Source organism: Tachypleus tridentatus, chromosome 8 (genome assembly GCF_004210375.1).
Source record: "Tachypleus tridentatus isolate NWPU-2018 chromosome 8, ASM421037v1, whole genome shotgun sequence".
Classification (NCBI taxonomy): domain Eukaryota; kingdom Metazoa; phylum Arthropoda; class Merostomata; order Xiphosura; family Limulidae; genus Tachypleus; species Tachypleus tridentatus.
In genome coordinates, this window is record NC_134832.1 from 45362516 (window position 1) to 45383500 (window position 20985).

Consider the following 20985-nt stretch of genomic DNA (forward strand, 5'->3'; position numbering starts at 1 on the left):
AAAACACAGGTACATATTGTTTTGAGTTTGTTGAATAATATGTTATTAAATAAAGTTATATTTCACAAAGTACTTGAAGAAAACCCAATACTTTTGACAATCAATCATTCTGTAGATTTTAGCTGATAACATTCTGTTGTTTTCACACATTCAAACTGGTGCAAAATGGAAGTGATATGGTATGTTTTGAATTTTGTGCAAGGCTACATGAGCGCTATCTGCGCTAGCCATCCCTAATTTAGCAGTGTAAGACTAGAGGGAAGGCAGCTAGTCATCACCACCTACCACCAACTCTTGGACTATTCTTTTACCCATGAATAGTGGGATTGACCATCACATTATAATGCCTCCACAGCTGAAAGGTGTGTATGTTTGGTGTGACAGGGATTTGAAGCCGCAACCCTCGGATTGCAAGTTGAGTGCCTTAACCACCTTGCCATGCTGGGCCACAAAAAGGAAGAGATCAGAAACAGTACAATATGCGGCTACCATGAGGTCAAAATACACAAAGAAATAAATTTCTTTAATTAACAATAGATTTTTAAAGTGATACTGAATAAACTCACCATTGAGAGCAGCTATTAACTGTCGATGAGCCTCTTCGCATTCAAGCTTGGTTTTTTTAATGAGTGAAGTTAAAAGTTCTTCCATTGTCATGGTACTTTATACATAAATAAACATTAATTACATCAAAATTATATAATATTACTTACAATAAACAATGTTGGTTTAAAACTATTTAAATGAATATGTAACACTTTTTAAAATATAGATAAAACTTCATCAAAACCCTGCATAAAAAATTTACTTTCAAAATTTAAATGAATAATTTGCAGTAATAATGTAGATTCAAATCTGAGTGTGTGTACCTCATTTCAATGTACTTTCATAAACAGACATATGTTAATTAACCAAAATACAGATACTGTATTAAGGCAAGACAGTTTATCTCAATTTTTATTAAAATATGAACATTTAAATTTTGCCAATTACTAATATTTCCTTCTGTATAAAAGCCTTGAAAATCCAGCAACAAAAGATTTACATATTCATATTACCCCTTAAATGTCTTGGAGTGTTAATTCAATGTATCTAGTAAAAGGTTTTACTGTATTTTCAAAAACAAACTATCAAAACAAATTGTATGAAGTTTGAGCCACTCTACAGAATATATAGCTTCTGTAAACTCACATTTCTTATATTTATATGTGATAACTGTATGAATTCTCAGTTTTAAGAATCCAAAAAGTTATTTCTGAAAAGACAACCATTAAAGAAACACAAATGCCAACTTTTGTTGTAGATTTCAATTGCTGACACTTGTATTTTTCCTACACTATTTTATAAAGCTTTCTATTAGTTATTTTAATATTTGTTTTAATTCAAGAAACAATATAAACAGTTTCTTTGTACTGAGATTCACTAGCACATCATAAAAATAGCTTTTTCAACATACCAAAATTATAAATAAGGTGACATTTTTAGTTGTCAATCAGAAGGTTTTATTAACTGTATTTTATACATTTAAAATCTATCATATCTTCATTTATATATATATTTATTTTACAATATCTTATGGTATTTTAAATACCATCTGCATACTTTTTAGTTATGATATTAATTGTCCAGACCTAAAAAAGGACATTATGAGAATTTTATTCTATCCCATGGTTTCTGAAAATGAGGATCACCTTATATTCAAGGTCACCCAATAACTGGTCCAATACTGTATACTTGCTCTGAAGTTACAAGCTCAAATGTTTTGTTTTTTTGTTAAGAAAATGTTTCAACTTTCCTCCTAGATTTCCATTTTACACTAAAAAAAAAGTCATAAAATTCACAGAATATTGAAAACCATCCAAACTCTAAATTCATTAATTATAAAAAAAATTATGTATAGGGTTAAATAAATTTAAATAATCAATTTATTTAAGTAAGTGAAAAAATAATTGTGTGAGAATGACTACAAATATGTTTTCTATAAATTTATGTGCACTTCTGTCCTTCAGCAACAGGAACACTCCAAAAGGCATTACATAATTAATAATTCAAATTCCTATGAATAACATGATATTCCACATTACCATTCTTTACTTTGGTCCAGAATTTTCTCAATATCTTTCTGGCTCTAACATTATACAGCTGACTTATCACAGCATTATTTTAATGTGCTGGACAGGAAAATATGCTAGCATTTCAGATATGAATACAACTGGGAGTTAAATAAGACCTAACTAGTATAAACAAGTTATTACAAGTTATTTAACATACACAGCAATAGCCACTGATGCATCACCAGAAAAACGTGGCACTATCATAGAATTATGTAGAAAAGTACCTTCGAGGCAAATGAACTGGATAGTACATATACAGGAAATGGATTGTCAAGTCATGACTTACTTCATCCAGTCATGCTTTTAATGGGTTTAATATCTGTGAGTAATAGAGAAGGAATCTACTTTTGAAGGAATGTTGCAAACAAAGCCAAGGCAACATTCTTCCAAAGTCACAAAATACATTATTAGAACTAAGAAACTGTCATGCACTTAAAACACAGCCACAGATTTTACCTTATGTTCCTAAAACAAAGAAAGAAAGAACAACTAGCTTTGCTTTGTGACTTTAGAAAGGTAGGCTTAACAAATCAGCACTATGTGAACCAAAATAATTGCCTCTACAATGGCACTGTTAAAAATCATCACAGTATTCAACACCTGAAAGGTGTTCTGCAATCCACAAATGGTTAAGAAGCTTTGTTGTTTAAAGAAATAAAAAATGAATATGGCCTCATGTGATACCTAATAAACCATGATCTTTTATGATAACAAAAACACTACCTGGAGCTAAAATAAAATTTAAAATTTTAACCACTCAAAAAAACAACTATTAAATTATTATATTCAACATTGTATTCAACACAGAGAAAAGAAAACCTGTTATAAGTACCATTTATTAGTAACTGCTTTTAATCAACTTAAAACTATAGAATTTCAATGAGATATGTTAATATCCATTGAAAAAGAAAGCAGCAAGTCTTGCATTTAATTTTCATATGATGTCTTCATTAGCCACTTGGCAGAGAGCACATGGCCTAGAACTTTAGCAAGAAATATACTGAACAATATTACTACAGAAAGAAAGAATCAGTTAGTCCTGATCCTGTCTTCAGAAAATGTCCTCACTAATTAATGGGTAGAGAAAACAAGTCTAAAACAAAGTTCAAGTTATCCAAACTTTTAGCTCCTTTTTCTAAAGCAAATTCTGTCTACTGATAATTGTCATCATGAAGAATATAAACAATAAAATAGTATGACACAGGGAAAACACTGGCTGATATGAGACTAGAACTAAAGTCACAGAAAGATTCACAACAACAGTGGTACACACACATAACTCTCAGGGGTACATTAAAGTTAAGAAGTGATATGTGAGCTACTCTTGAAAATCATTTAAACAAAATTTGTCAATTATGGTTAAATGAAAATCAAATTTAGCATTTTTAAGACTGTTATAGGGTGAAGTACTTGGATGCTTGAAGGTCATTTTAAACGTACTTCAGTAGAAAAAAATTGAGAACCACTATTTTCTGTGAGAAATATCTTGTCTTACAAGTTAGATTCATAACGCTCATAGCAGTCTCTCTTAAAAGTTTTTTATAAGTAAAAGAAGCAATAACTTTTTGTTCATTAATCTCTTGTAATTTCATGCCACTCACATAGTATTTGAATTTTACACTTTTGTTTTGTTTTTTGGTTAAATACAAGTCATACTATTAACTTCCAGTCTTGACTTCCTCTAAAGCCAAAGAGGCTAGCATTTTAAGTGCTTCTGAATAATATGCTCTCTTTCTCATCCTGTACATTCTGAAAACCAGTAACTTAATAAAAGGTCTCATCTATGATGATGTACAAGATTTAAAACTGTTTTGAAATTCTTTTCATATGCACTTTTAACCAGAAACCTACACAAGTTCATGTTATTTTGGCATAATACTTTGTAACATTCACTTTCTATATTGTTTTTCTAAATTATAATTCATTTACAGAACTTTGCTCACCTTTTATGTATTGGTAAAAACTGACCACGGACTGCTTGGGGGTGACAACAGGCCTGTCGCAATCGTCGAAGAGGATTTAGAACCTAAAAGATGACACTATCATCTATTTATTACAGCTTCTCTACAGATAATATAAGGTTTGAAATAAATAAGTCATTTATCTTATTCTTTTATGTTTTAACCTAAGAGCTGATAAAACTGAATTTTAATTGAGTTAAATATCTAACTCCAATAATACTATGTAATGAACACAGTTTACAGCTATATTTTTTCTGTAGTTACACCAAACCTTCAATACTATAACTATCAAGTAACAAAGTATACCCTCACAAAATTTGACAAACTTTTAGAGTCTGTTGAACTCAAAAAAAATCAGATTTTGTAATTAAGTGTTTTTATTAAAGCTTTATCTCTAAATAAACAAAGCCTTTACTGAGTCATTCTTAAAGATTATTTTCAAGTTAAGAATAAAAATACTTTTTCATTTTACAGTTTTCTTACATCACTTCATAACCTCTAAAACCTTCTGAAATAATAATACAACTTTTCTTTCTGTAAAAACTATACTTGTTCTCTTATCTATACATTTATTAACTGCAACAACTTCATTGTTCTTTAAATGCCTACTTGCTGTGAAAAGCCATAAATCATCAGGTGGAAGCAGAATAAATACGAGGAATGATGATGTAATAATTATTTACTTTTTTCATTGGAGTATTATTATCTTACCTTAAAACTTTTTCATTTTTACATTTTAGTTACATTTATTAAGAAAAAGATACAAAATAAATTTAAAAATATACATGAAAAAACAAGAAACCTAGAACTTATCTTTGCTGTTGACCAATTTGTGTTTGGTCAAAAGCTATCCCTGTTTTTATGACTCTAATTTTTCCTACTAAATTTGTTGTCCAAAAAATAATTTACAGTTTCCAAATATAAATTAAAAAAACACAAAAACATATCACTAACTAGATTAGACTGTATAATAAACTACTGTAATTTATCTTCTCTCTAACAAAATTATAAATGTTCAGAGCTACAACTTTACTCAGCATGCATCAAGCTTTTCTCGTAAATTATCATCTTTGCTTAAACCAAAAAAAAGAAAAGGAACACATATTTCCTGAATATTACAATATTATCTTTCTATTGGTTATAAACATGACAAGGAAAGAGTGATATATATTTTTAAAGGATATGGAAGAAGTGTGTCAATGGGGGTTGAACAAACTGTGATATCTCAAGTAGAACAAGAAGTTTAAAATATAACAGTCAGTATCTAAAGAAAGAAATACAAAAATCTACAAATGAGAAATCATACTGTCACTAAGTCAGGTGACTGTAAGAGTTGCAAATTAAGAATTTATGTAAATACTTACTTTTAAAGTTAAGAAATTAAAAACTTAGATTCTCTAAGAATTTTAACCATAAACTATGTTTTGAAGCCAAGTTTATGTAAATACATTGATAAAAAGTTGTTTAATTAAATGTTGAATGCAATTCTATGAAGTTCATGACACACACCAATATTCAAAGGATAAAGGTACATGTGAAGTTGTCATACTTGTAAACTCTCTAAATATTAATAACAAATAAGAACAACAATGGTTTTATTAACAATGCATGAGAAATATTTTACAGTACTGAGATTAAAAAGTACTGATATACAATTTAATATGGTATGTACATTAATGTGTATTTAGGAGCAATTTATTGAGTCTTTATAGTGGGTACATCTATTCACCTTTGACATGGTTTGCCTATCCAAACAACTCAGTTTAATATCCAAGTTACCAAACTTCCTTAAAATTTCCCTAACTTTAATTGAGCACTGCTGATGCTGAGACTTGTAGAAATGATTTTCAACAGGAGAAAACTCCAGCCAATGAAGAATTTCTTCTTGATGTGGAATACCAATCTGTGAGAGCAAATAATTCAATCATTTTGTGTACATTAAAGTATCTTTTCCGTTTAAAACACTTAATAAAAGTTGCTCATCAAGTTAACAGTTAGTGTTTCCATCTATATGGATTTCATAAAAGCAATTATACAACATTCTTTTTTCTTTGAAATTTTTTTAGTAATGACACTGATCACCAGATGATATCATGCCCCAAAGAAAAATTGTTTTTTTATGTTTCATAATTAAAACTTTTGAGTACAAAGTAACTTCCTTCTGAATCTTATTATTTAAAACATTAAGTTCACAAAAGTGATAAGAATTCAGCATATTTAAACAAGAAAGTTAAAGAAATCACAAACATTATTAAAGGTTTATAAAAAACATTTTTTTAAATTCAGTATTCATTCAAAGTGACTCTTACACGGAAGCATACGTAGCATATATACATAAATAGTGATATAAGCTGTAATTCAGTTTATTTTTCAGAGTTACAAGGTGCTTTGGTTTCTCCAGATGTTGAGATCCACAGTTTCACCAAAAACAATTTTAATGTTCATGATACTACAAATCAATCTTCATTCCTTACAAATTCTTATATACTGAATATTTGTTTTGTACATATCACATCTTTATATGACTGGTCCATTTATTCTAACTTGACTATTTTTTTTTTTTGTTTTTTTATTATACAAGTGTTTTGGTGAGATTATTTCACAAAACATTCTTTTATTTATTTAACAATATGAAATTAAAATTTCATCATAATTATTTTTTCTCGTAAACATACCAAAAGAAAAAAAAATAGACATCTAGATACACTTATTTACAACACCATCTTTAGTTACTGTACTTAAAAATTCTCATGTATCACTTAGATGTTCTCAGAAAACTAACGTAACTACAATTTAATATACGTGTATATGCTAAAAAGAATTTTAAGTATAGTGGCTAAAGTGTAATCTACCTGATCCAAAACATTTTTCTTGGCATTCCTCCAAAAGCACTGACTGAGAGTCTGGATGAGTGGGATCTTATCATCTGCACAATATGGCTCATACAAAACTTTCTGCCACCACAACTTTACCCAGTAAGGATCTTTTCCAAGGAAGAGTAATAGGCCATAGAGGTCTGCAAAAACAGGTTTAAAATAATTATGCTGCAATTAAAGCACTTATAATTTACAGCAAAAAATATAAGAAGTTGTTTTCTACTTCACTGTTGTGTCAAATAAAAATATGAAAAAAGGCTATTTTAGCAAAAATTTATGTCTCTGAGCTGATCTGTGAAAATAACCAAATATACAGACAAAAGAGGAGGATAGATATGATGATACAGTTATTTGATCTTTAAAAAATTACAAGTTTTAAATGGATCAAACCAAAGCTTCATTAAGATAATAAAACAATCAAAGCAGTTTCGCTAGAAATCTCCAATCAGAAATCACATGAAACACTCCAGTTATGGTTTAGTATTAAAACATTACATTTAAACAAGGTACTCTTTTACTAATGAAATTACCACTTTTTTCACAATTATTTATCTAAAGAATAAAACACATCCTGTGAAAAGCTTACAACTCATACCATTAATATTTTTCTGAACTGGAGTTCCTGTAACACACCAGCGATTGATGGCCGTCAGTCTTTGTGCCATTTCTGCTGTTTTAGTAGTAGCACATTCAACCATCTGGGCTTCATCCAAACAAATCCTCCACCACTGAACAGCAATGATTGGGGATGGGATAGCCATGTACCGCTTTGGATGTCTCAACCGTCTTCCGTTTTGACCTTAGACATACTAACATTAATCAGTTTAACTGTTTATCACTAATTATAATTAGACTTCAAAATACATTTAATTTGTTTTTTACTTTCTTCTGAAGCTTCTTCACTAGAAGTTTTATATTATTTTCTTAACCAAGTCATCATAACTTTCTTTTAATTCTCTCTTTCTTCCTCTCTCGTTTTCCAAGTTTGAGAGTCCAAGTGTTCCTTTTTTTCATATTAAATTTTGTAAGTAAGTAAAAAAACATTACTATTTCATATGGTAAATTTTTTAACTTAACACTTTATGTATGGGGTCAATTCAATGAGCCATCTCTGTACCAGAGAATTAATTATTACCATAACTTTAAAGTTTAGTTTGTGTAACTTCACAAAATCTGGCACACTTTCAGTAAATAAGAAAAAATGGTTGTACACAAAAAAGATCATAATTCTTAATAAAGAACTTTCACTAAAAATTTTTCTGAATTTATTAAGTGTGACTAGTCTGATTGCAAATTCATTTGAATTGATAAAAATAATAACACTTTTTTTTATCTTTAAGTTTTCGTTTACCTCCTAATTTTTCTATCTTCTATTATGCAAATCCTAACACTAATTTTAACAAAATCAAGATCAATGTAAACTGAAATGAAAAAGTTGTAAATTATAAAATAAGAGTAGTAATGTTTTTTTTTTTCTCCTTTTAATGCATAACTTTCCTTATTTAATACGTGTTAAAAGGCTGGTATGGGTAGAGAAAGCACCATGTAGAAGAGCGAACAATGTTTTGACCTTCTTTGGTCATCATCAGGTTCACAAAGAAAGAAAGGGTTACTGACCAATAGCTGATCACATGTTTGAAAGCGGTTGTAAAATTGAGGGTAGGAATGTAGAGGGCGTGCTTAGGTGTTGGATATGTTTATTAATATAGGTATAAAGATGTTCCTTTGTATTGGATTATTTTGGGCTTGAGTTGTTGTATAAGTAAGGCTTCTTTAATTTTGCATTTGTTTATGCTTGTTTCTTTATTTACATATATAATTATCTCTTCAAGTGGGTTTTCTTGTCATCACAAATTTCCTTATTTACACAGATCTTGTTTAAGTTTTAATTGTTAACCTTTTCATATCTATTTTCTGTAAATTTGTGATGATTTTACTGGTACATTTAAGCACTAACCTTCATATCAAAACCAATAAACACAGCTGTAAACCACACAAGCAAAGTACATAACCCACACAATCTCTGCAACATCAAACCATAGATGAGCTAGGTCTGACTTTTTTTTAACAAAGTTAGTTCTTCAAATAAAAATTATTTAAGATTTCAATTACAAAAATCTTAGATCATACATATAACAGGCAATAGAACATATCATGAAGAAACTGTACTTTTGTGCCCCTTATATAGGCTTACCTAACCAAATAAGATTTTGATTTTTACACTTTAGTTACCTTTACAATAATAACTAAAAATATAAATCAAAACCAAGAAAATGAGTACTTATAATTGACTTTATTTTTTTGGTGTTGTTCTCCAATGATTCTTAACACTAGTTCTTTGAAACTAAAATAATATTTATTTTTTGAAATATACATTTAATAGCACACTCAAAGCAAAAAATGTCCTAAACTATCATAACTTAACTGATAAATGCCTAAAAATAATTCTTTTAGCTATTCAATTTGAACCTTGCAATAGCAACTTTGAATCTGAAAGTAAAATAACTAAAAATCTCTATTTAGAACAAGGTAGCATTATATATCATTTGATAAATTAAACTCTGCTTTTCATTACAAATAATGTAAAGACAAATTTCAGAGATAATTAGTGGCAATTTGTGTTAGAGCAGATCTGAAAGGAGGGTGTGTGGTGAGTTTGACTTTCTGCTCTGTAGCTCCACAGTTAAGCTGCAAAAAAATGCATTCAATGTTACACCTGATGCTATCTTGCACCAAAACTAGTCATTTTGTTTATCATCAAAAGGAACTGATGAGGGAGGCCATATTATAAAATCTTCATATCTAAGGCTGTTTCTTCTTTAAAATTCATGCAATACACTAAATTTACAAAACAAAAAAGAAACTCTTCAACCACAGCAAGTTATTATTCTACTACTAAGTCTGATCTTTTGGTGAGATCCTCCACAACCAAACTACATGTTATATTCAGTACAACAATGTAACTGATTTTATTTTCAACTTTTTCATTCAGAAAAATATAAACAGTCAATTCTTTAAAATTCTCTGTATTATTTTTACCATTCTACATCCTTTCTCACAATATTAGTCTTATGAAACAGATGACTCAAATGAATGCCATGTTTTAACCAACAATGAAAGTTAACAATAATTACAGTTACATAAACTTACTGTTGCTATGAGGAAGATCTACATAATCAATTTCTTTTCGTCGTAATGTTTCGTAAGTTGTCAGGACAATATCATAGTTGGTTGCTAGTTCTTGAGGTTGTACAAACCCTTGTTTATTAACTCCACTGTACACTAGAACTCTGAGTTGACTATCCTTAATGTGCTTTTCAATCTCCTCCTGCCACTGGTAACTGATCGATGCAGGAGAAACAATTAAGGTTGCTCCTGACTCTACGGGCTCCTAGAAATTGCAGTAAAATTCTTTTCAAACTATCTTTAAGTTAAGAAAAAAGAAAAAATTCCTTTGGTAAGCTTAATTTAAACTCTTTTGTCAACTTCAGTAAATGAACTAGTGACTGTGAAATGCTAGAGCATCTCATAACCCATAACCCATTAACTCTCAAAATAACAGATTTTTTCTCATCCAGTTATATTTTGTTGAATTTTACATGTAAGAAGTAACACAAAATAATGATTACAATTAGTTTTCAATTCTTTTTAGAGTAACAATATTATTACAAATTTTATTAAAATCACTGGATGTTCTTACTATATAAAATCAGCAATATTACACTGAGATGCCAAATATCTAATATTTAGAGGCTGGTAGTTACTCTTAGGAGCCAGAATTCCAGCTTAACCTAATTAGGTCATTCCCTCCTTCCACAAGAAACATTTTTTGACCCAATTTTCAATTTTGTATAAGTTACACACATTGGTCATAAACAAAATATGTAAGCATGCACACACACACACATTGCTTTTTAATTTTTGCAAAAGTTCTGTTGTTGAGCCACTCAAGCTACCTTTTCTGTGGAATGTATATATACATACACACACGTGTGTAAATCCTATGGGAACCTTCAGTAGCAACCAAAAGCCTAAATACCAATACACCTGTTTATCAGCCGACAGTCAAACACCAGAAAAGTCTTTGCTGAATAATGTTCAACACTTTCTGTGATGTTTAATTACTTCACAAACATTTGTAAATACAAACAAAATAGAAACATGATACATCCATTAAATAACTTATAGAAACAAAGTCACCTTTTAAGGTGCTTTGCCAGTTCAAATTTGGTCAGCTCTTTTACATCAATACCATTTACTAAACCATGGGACTATATATAATTACCTGTTTAGTTGAAAATATGTTAAACAAAATTAGTGTAAAACAAAAGCAGTTTAGTTTTACTTTCCTGACTGACTTTTCTTCAGATAAATTTTGAAATTTGTATTACTTTCCAAAACAGAAAAGAAATGCCTAATGTCCTTGCCTATTTTATTTGTTAACCTACACAAAACTTTGTTTGTATTCTGTGATTGTAAATGCCATTAAGTATTCTATTTAATTACACAAAACATTACACACTTTTATTCCTCATCAGTCATACAGTTTTTAACTCCATAGAAAACTTAGAATTTTCTGACCCATTTAAATTTACAATTTTCCTATTCTAAAAATGCATTTTTGATTTTTTGATAGGTACTTCTTCCTTCTCACAACATTAGCTATTCTTAATCACTGATGGCCCACATATGCAAACTTTGTTTTCATACATGCCACAAGCCTTCTGCTCCCCTTACTGATTAAAATATGTCTCTCACATAAATCATCGTGCATTACCTCTCCACCAAGAAGAGCATAGTACATTCATGTGACAAAAGTCACTCCCTCTATGTGCCTCCATGGAACTATCACCTCATAAGTTGGCAGAAAATGGTAATATTGGAAGAGTTGGTGAAGGGAAGTACCTAGAGAAAATACATTTTCATTATAGGAAAAATATAACTTTCAACATAGTGCATCCCTCCACTCCAAAGATTAGTTAAAATCCAACACTGATTAAGAAGGAGGGGCCAGCATGAAGGAAGAATAAATATATCCCCCAAAAACATCTGAAGGATACCTCCACAGATAAGATAGTTAGATCAGAAGATATGAAGATAGGAACTGCACCATTTCTATAAAGAGTGGAGAAAAGGGACAGAAGAAGGATAGGAGCACATATAAGTGAGAGGAAGTTGAGAAAAGATAAGTATCTGAACTACTAAATAGATAAACACAAGTCAATCCCTGAAGTGAAAACTGGGTAAACAAAAGATGAGCATCACAGTGTAGAATGGCTAGGGCAAGACAGATAGTACTTGCTAGGTATACTATATCCATCAACAGTGAAACTGACCAGAACAATCTGATAAGCAATAACATCTTCAGACAAAGGTACATGAAGGATAGAACTGAAAATATTCCCCTTACCACTGCTGCAACCCACAACACAGGAGTACAACTGCAGGAGGAAGGTAGACAACTTTCAACATGCATGAGGACTTATATTTATTAGTACACTCTAAATCCAAAACCAAACCATAGGAAAAAGATGAGGATTCTCAAATGAAAAGGTAAATTTCAATTTGATGTCTCACTCTTTAGTAACATTATAATGCACAGTTAAGGAAAGAATGTCCCCAATGCCAGCAGAACACCACTGCCCAGCTCTATACTGAATGGTTCTCTCTTTCCTTGTGTAGAACATATTCAGCAGAGTGCCTATATGGTCAATCATCCCAGTGGCTTGGAACTAGTAAATGGTAAGAACCCCTATACTCCACTTGTAGAAAAGGGAATGAAAATGCATAAGTGTCTGGAGGAATGCCATCAACTGAGACACCGCAACAGGTAATCATGAAACCCTATTTTGAAAAGTAAAGCATCCATATTTATTCAATCAAGATATGAAAGGAATGGGCAGATATCCCCTTTTGCTTTACCCATGAAGTCCGTGGATATGGTCCAGAACAGGCAAGTTTATGAAGAAACACTAAGGTTATTCACCTTCAAGCAATCTTTGAAACACCCCATGTCAATGGTGAGCACTGTAAAGCCATGAAATGAAAGCATAAGTCAACATGATTGTACAGTGAAGATTTGGAATTGGCTAGGCACTATTTGTCACAGAGTGCAATTTATGTAATGAATGTATGAAAGACAGGTCCCTGAAATGAAAAGAAGTATTAACATGGACTTATCCAGTCTTCATTTCTTTTTTAATTTTGCACAAAGCTACACAAGGGCTATGTGCTCTAGCCATTCCTAATTTAGCAGCATAAGACTAGAAGGAAGGCAGCTAATCATCACCACCCACCACCAACTCTTGGGCTACTCTTTTACCAATGAATAGTGGGATTGAGTGTCACATTATAATGCCCTCATGACTGAAAAGGCAAGCATGATTGGTGTAATGGGGATTATACAGTCTTAGAGTTACTCCAGAGTTTGAAAAATAGCCACAATGAAAGGTAAAAACCTGAGGAAGCAAAAGCCACAATACGACGTAAATAATGTGAGTTTAATATGTTAAGTGTGGTCCACATGCCCAATTGCAGGATTTCCTCCTATAGCTGACAAAGACAAGAATTGAAGGAAAAGGTGTGGTGTCAAATTTGATGAGAATTAATTTGAACAAATTCCTTTGAGAAGGGGACAATGAGGAATAAGCCAACCAGATTAAAAGGCCAACCCAACTGGTGAGGGTATAAAAAGATAAATATGTAAATGAAGACTTCCCACGGATAAAGAAAAGGAAACAAGACCCATGAAAGGAAACCATGCAGGCAATATAGTAACAAAGAGCATGCACCAGACAAAGAAGTGTATCTGTATCTAGACAAGAATAGAGGTGATAGATATAGGAAAGGGAAATATGTGAAAAGGAAGAGTTACCCTCAAGTATTGTTGAGGTTTGTGGGAGGAAAGAATGATCTATACAAAGGAAAAGTTAGATATAGTGGTAAAGTGTGCATGTAACATCAATGTCAAACATGTCAGACTGTCGAAAAACCCAGACCAAAAGGAGAATGAAATACTCTTTCATTTAAAGGTGAAGCATAGAACATGAGGAAAAAGGTATGAATGAAGGAGCACACTAACATCCCAGTCTAGAAGAATAGGTTGTCAAGGAGGACAATGAATCTGGAAGAAACAGATTAACATGGTAAGGACAGGTAAAACAAAGACTCTACAGTAAGAAAAGAAATGAAAGGTAGGGGACAAGGCTGTCCAATAACCCAAACTTATGGGGGCTGAAGTCCCCTCTTCAAAAAGCCATGTAAGAAATTTTTCACATACCAGTCACAGTAGGTCAAGCAGTTGGAGATCTTTGAAAATGGGACCATGTGTAAAAGACTTCCATTTCCATTGATACCCCTCCATGGAAGAGGAACATATGGACTGAGTCAAATGGAAAACAACATGATGGAAACAATCTAATATCCTCAAGGGCAGGGAAGGTCAGGTACAGAAGAGAAAAATTAGAGTTGGTGCAAATGAGAAAAACATAGCTGCACTGGCTAATAGGGAGTTATCAGAAGGACTCAGCATGGAGTGGTGCAGATTAGGTAAATCACCCACTGAAGTAATCATATAGGAGGATAAACATAATAGAATTTGTAGAATTAAATTTTGGTTGAAGGCATTAAGAGCCAAAGCTTGAGAATGAGGTACTGGAGACTAAAAGAGGAGTAGCATGTGATTCAGGACCATTCCATCAGATAAATCTTTTTCCGGTGGGAAAAGATGATCAGCTAAGAAACTGAAAGTGCCTGGAACATTACACATAGTTAAATGAATCTCTGCCAAACAAGAAGTAATTGTTTGATGAATGTACAAAGAGGTAGTTACATGTGTCACATGAGTACACTATACACCTATTGGTTGAAAGATGATACATGATGATTTGCATGAGGGACATGATGAGGTCACTCAATTCCAATAAAAATGAATGGAAGGCTTGTGGCGTATGTAAAGAAAAAGTTCACATGTAGGGGGCAGCAATGAACAAGTAGAGGGAAGTATCGTATTGAAAATGTAAGTTTTTCACAAGGTACAAGTTTACCTTGTACTGCAAGATAATGTGCAAGTTCACTACTCAGTATAAAACAATATCATAACTGCTGTCAAACTTGAAAGTGAATGGACTATGAGAGGAATTTTCCAATTTCTAATAAAATAATAAAATTATCAACAAATAATAATTAAACACTGGTTCACTCCCATTCTGAGGCAAAAATAAATGTTTGTTCTTTCTGCCTTATTTTTGTACATTCTCAATGGACTTATACTTTCAGCTGCATTATGTGAAAAAGAGAAAGAAAAAAAAAAAAAACATTATGGTAAACACTCTACATTACTTTCACAGGGACAAACATCAATCAAATTTTGTTTTACCAAAACATAATTTCAAATATATGTATTAAATGTACACTATACAAAGATGTATAACTTACTGTTGAAGAATCAACCCAACAATGGGGACAGTAAAAAGGAATAACTCCAATGTCATCTATGTTGAACTTCACACAGGTTGGGTGCTGCCAAAGACCACACTTTTCACACTGAATTTTGTTTTTAGTGTTGTACTTACTTCCATGTGACCCACAGATGCACTCAAAATATTGTTTCTTTTTTAAATTTTCATCTACAATAAAACTTTTTGAGTTCTGTTTTACTTTTTCCCAGCTCATCTCATGCACCTTAAATTCATCCTTTTTATTTTTTTCGTTCTTAGAATTTAACCTGATATTTTTCTGAGCAGTGTTCACTTTACTTAAAGTTTTTTTGTTATCTTCTATCTCATCATTAGCATAACATTGGTTGTTATCAGAATAGCCTGTAGTATTTGTTTCTGTTATATTCTCTACTAACTGGACAAACTGTTGACTTAGGATATTCTTTCTAACAGATGATGAATTAAGATAATCATCTTGTGAGTTATTTCTGTCATGACAACTATAACATTCGACATCTTCCTTCTTCACATACGACTCAGTTACAATGGAGGAGCAAACTCTGTTTTCAGATCCTTTTGCAGCTTCTTCTATGCTATAACTGTTACTTTCATCTGCAACTGATGAATGATGGTTTAATGTACCTGGTTCCACCACCTCAAGTGTCTCACTCTCAGCTTGACAGATCTCAGATATTACTTCCAAGTCATTTTCTTTACTTTTCTAGCAATATAAAATATTTTAAATCATCTTTCCCCAATGCATACATAAACTCTGCTTTGATAAAAACTACATAATCCTGATTGTAAATATGATGAAATTAAACAAATATTACTAGGATAAAGAAAAATGTTGTAACAAAATTATAAATATGACAATCATTAAGTTCTTCACTTATTCATGTATAAAACTTGCTTTTTCTCTAACTAAAACTGTAAAGTAAAATTTAAATACCAGATGGCAGGATCTGTATTCTTACACTAACCTTGTGCTTGATTACATTTAACTGAGGCCAAGGATGACATAGGATACAAGCTAAAACTTCAACAGTTTTACCTAAACCCATTTCATCTGCTAAAATTCCACCAGGGTAAGAAGGCAGTTCCAAAGGTTTCTCTTCTACAAAACTATGAGAGAGAAAAATAGGCTATTTATAATTCAGTAAATGACAGATTTAGCAATACTTACACAGAAATGAAAAATGGAGTGGAAGTATTGAAACATTATTTGAAAAGAAAGCTTCCTGACAGATAAAGAAAATCCACTCATTCAGCCTTTTTCTAAATTTCATAAATATTTTCCACATTTTTGTGGTGTCCATCACCATGATATAAAACCTTTATCTTCTTAATTGTCTAAAATGTTAACTATAATATTTTTAAACATATTTTTTGACTATTTCAAGACAACAAACCTTAGTAATATAATAATAACTTCCAAGCCTCTAGATTTAAACAGTTATGATATTACACATAACATCACTTTTGTCACTACACTGTTAGTCCTTAGATAATTTAACCAAGTTTTATCATGCAATATATATAAAATATTGGTACAATTCCTAAAAAAATATGGAATTTGTGAATCAAGCCATACAATTCTTTACTCCTATATATATATATATACATATACACACATATTTGACTACATACTTAGTTCCATATACTGCATCAAAACAATTATTTTTTATTTCTTTTACATGTTATTAATAAAAGCTTTAAAAAGCAGAAACAAATAATATATTAAGAGGGAGTTCTCAGTAGTGGTGGTACTTTAAATTATTTTAGGTAGAATTAGACTAAAGCTGTAATTTTCATATACTGAAAATGTATTTCCAATAGGTACTTCTCACAAGATTAACTTTTCTCATTCAGTGCTGCCCTCTAATTGAAAACGTTTTTTTTTACTAACACATGCCACAAGCCTGAGGTGGAATATGGAGATAAACACTGTATCTAAAGATCCTTAGCAAAGGCTCACTGAAGGGAAGATAGAATGCTCTGGTGAACTGAGGGACATAAACAAATGGAGCAAGATGGGATAAGTCATGATCTGGGATCCGAAGAAGGAAGAAAGAAACAGGTATGCTGGATGCAGAAAGAGTAAGAAATGGATAAAGCAACTACATGACAAGAGACTGAGGTCTCAGTGAGATCTATAATGGCTCCACTGATGAATAAAGGGAACTTATAAGCTCCCACTGAACTAAGAAACACTAGGCAAACTCTAAAACTGTGATTGGTGTGCCTTACATCATTGAGAAAAACAATGAACTATGGCACAACAGGAAAAAAAAAAGTAAAGAGAGAGAAGGAAAGGTCTGGTAGACAAAATATGGTGGCACGAGTGGTGTAGCCTGGAACAAATATATCACTGGAACAGAAAAGATGGAAAATCATGGAACTGAATAGACCCTAGACACCAAGGGCTCTGGTAACATGATAAAAATGTAATGTCAAAATAATGGGGTCATATGTACAAAGAATCCATGAAATAAGGCATAACAATCCAAAATGTCTTATCAACAAAGAAATCACAATAACAGGTTCAGAGTCAAAGATTACTGGTGAGAAAGTAAGAATGGAGACGTTGCCACTGGAAAATCCTCTGAGTTCCCTAGATGAGCCTCAAACAAAAGAAGGGCAAATGAGAGGAACTTCAATAATCAGCAGTGGAAACTTCCAATTCCAACAGAGGAAAGTGCAAGGCTTGTGCACGAGTTAGTAAAAAAATTTGAGTTAGAGGGTAGCACCAAACAAGAATAACTAATCTTATGAGAGAAAGCAAGTACTGTATCAGAATTAATCTAAGAAATCTTTTTTTTTCCTTTTTATTAGCTATATTTTGTGCACCAGCAGTATAAAGTGTAAATGCCAAGTATAGTTGATTAAATTTAACCCCTCATCAACATTTCCAAGAGCCTACTTTCAAACTGAAATTACTTTAGGCAGGATTAGAGTAAATTTTCTATGAAACCTTGGGTGCTGTCAAATACATGAAGCAAAAAATTTGATATCTCTGCTTGAAAACTCAAACTCTTTAATTTGATCTCAAATCAGTGAAGAGATGATGAAACTATGAGCTAAAAGTTTGTACTTGAAATATTCAGCCATTCTATGAACTGCTATGGTACATCTAAAAAATGTACAATTTACCATCACATTAGAAAAAACACTAGTACTGTATTAAGGTAAAATAGTATTTAATTCATAAATTTTTAATAAAATGTGAGCATTTAGATTTATACCAATTATTGACACTTTCATTCAGTATAAAACTGAAAATATTCAGCAACAAAATAACTGGAGTGAAAAACTATTTATATTCATATTAGCCCTTAAACACCAGAGTGCATCAATCTGATACACCTGTCATACCATTTTATTGTAATTTTAAAAATTAAAAAACAAACTAATGGAAAAAAAGTATTTGAGGGGAACTTTCTACAGCCTGTGTAGTTTATATAAAATATCTCATTTTATATGTGATTATTTGTAAAAATTAAATATCAGCTATAAAAATATGAAACATTTCTTTGTGAAAAGTTCTTTTCAAGAAACAACAATGCTTACCTTTGTTGAAGATTTAAATTACTAATTCTTATGTCTTCCTAAATAATTGTAAATTTTTTGTCATTTTTAATGAAGTTTTATCTCAAAGTTGATTTGAAAAACACCACACAGAGTTTTAGGGTTTATCATCATTGATGCACACAAAGAGTAACTTTTTTTAACATACCAAAATACATAAGCAGGTCAACTTTTTTTATTATTAATTTTAATGTTTCATTTAGAATACAGAAGTTTTAAACCTATATCTTATATTAATTTATACACATTTCTTTACATATTCAAGCAGTTACTTAGACCAATAAAACCTTGTGTTAACACACATTAACAAATGGTGACCTTTGTTGCAAGGAGAGGGCATCCATTATATACTTTAAATAAAAGTCCAGACACACAACAGTTTGAGTGAATTATTTTCTTTGCTTTAACTTTATAACAATGCTTCAACCACTCATGTGGTCATCACCAAGTAAACTGTTGTCAACTGTATGACATTATGTTCAAAAAATAAAATAATCAACTCAAAAACACTATGGCTCTGGATTTTTATTAAGACAGTACATTAATTAATGGCAAAATGCAGAAGATTTAGTCAAAGACTAAATTATCTATGCCTAGCAATTCTCAACTTTCCTTTTTACACAAAAAACATTTTTCTATCATAACAAAATATAATTTAAATGACATACAAAATGATAAGGCATGTGTTATACAATCTTAAAACAAAGCAACCACTGTAATTGTGGAGGAAGTTAACAATATCAGAAGGTTTAGTAATAACATATCACCAAGCTGAGCATTTATTATTTGATTCTCACTCCTACAAGAATCTTCACTGAACTTTAAGCCACATTAGCCTATACAGTTGAAACAAACCCATATGAGATACTTTTATAATGTATTTATATCACTAGACTTTTTTTTGAAGTCCCAACTGACTTTAACTTTGCATATGTAGGCAATTGTATCAAGTCACAACAATCACAATTTAGAAACAGAAATAGGCTGTAAATGACAAAAATATACTTGTAATGAAGTTACAAGGTCCAAATTGACTCTGTTTCATTCAAAATTATGCAGATTTTTTTTTTTCCTACTGGGAATGAGTGGTGTGTTATAATCAGAAAATTCATAAATACTTATGTTTCCTTCTGAAAAAAAAATTTACATATATAAAATTAAACAAAACTTTTTATTGAATAAATTTAAACTCTATAGTTATTTGTTACAATGTGGAAGCTTATTCCCTATAATTTTTAATCCAATAATGCATTTTTAACTTTGTGTCAGTTTACAATGTATTTTTGTCAACTATGATATGCAGTGTTGTACAAAGCATATTACAAAAACCTACTTTACATTTTAAATTAATTTATTATGAAATGCTTACATATGATGTACATATGCTGGGTTAATAGCAGAGTAGATGTAACAGTATAAAGAGAAAATGCTGAATAGAAAGGGGTCAACAGCAGTACAACTTAGTTTATGAAATATTGAGCAATCTACTTTATACATTCCACAATGAATGGTCCTTCAGTCTCTGTCCAACTAAGTAATAAGCATACATCAATAGAAAGAATCAAAGCTAATACAAAATATATTCTTATTTTCTGTATTCTTCCTATACTGACCTGTACTACAAATGTTTATATATTAAAATATAAAAAGACAATTGTCAGTAGTACTCACAACCCTCCATACTTGTTGTAATACAAGGTATTCTGTGATGGAGTCTGAATCTCGATAAACAAAGGATGCAATTTAGAAGAGACATCAGAGTTATTCTGTTCTTTTTCAAGCATCCAGTTGACAGCACTTCTCTGATATGGTCGCAAAGTTGGAACCAAAAGAGGATGCTGGACAACGTTACTAATATTTTCTGTATTTATCTCATCAGAAATTTGTAGACTCCGAACAGCAGAATACAAAGCTTCTACATCCTGTCTTTCCTTCAAAAGATGGTCCTTATAAACTTCAAAACACAAAACAATTTAGTGATCACGATCATTTTATATTCAACGACAAC

General features: G+C 31.1%; 1 protein-coding gene across 3 annotated transcripts in view; it reads right to left on the minus strand.

Moving 5' to 3' along the window:
- LOC143222331 (E3 ubiquitin-protein ligase SHPRH) overlaps positions 1 to 20985 on the minus strand; it is a 70419-nt gene that overhangs the window by 29218 nt on the left and 20216 nt on the right. For all 3 annotated transcript variants that reach the window (XM_076448739.1, XM_076448740.1, XM_076448741.1), the window contains exons 5-13: positions 20649 to 20931; positions 16373 to 16514; positions 15388 to 16110; positions 10102 to 10342; positions 7547 to 7750; positions 6928 to 7091; positions 5805 to 5978; positions 4058 to 4140; positions 567 to 661 (exon numbers count right to left, since the gene is read on the minus strand). In XM_076448739.1, the coding sequence (XP_076304854.1) occupies positions 567 to 661; positions 4058 to 4140; positions 5805 to 5978; positions 6928 to 7091; positions 7547 to 7750; positions 10102 to 10342; positions 15388 to 16110; positions 16373 to 16514; positions 20649 to 20931 (2109 nt within the window). The remainder of the gene's footprint in view (positions 1 to 566; positions 662 to 4057; positions 4141 to 5804; positions 5979 to 6927; positions 7092 to 7546; positions 7751 to 10101; positions 10343 to 15387; positions 16111 to 16372; positions 16515 to 20648; positions 20932 to 20985) is intronic.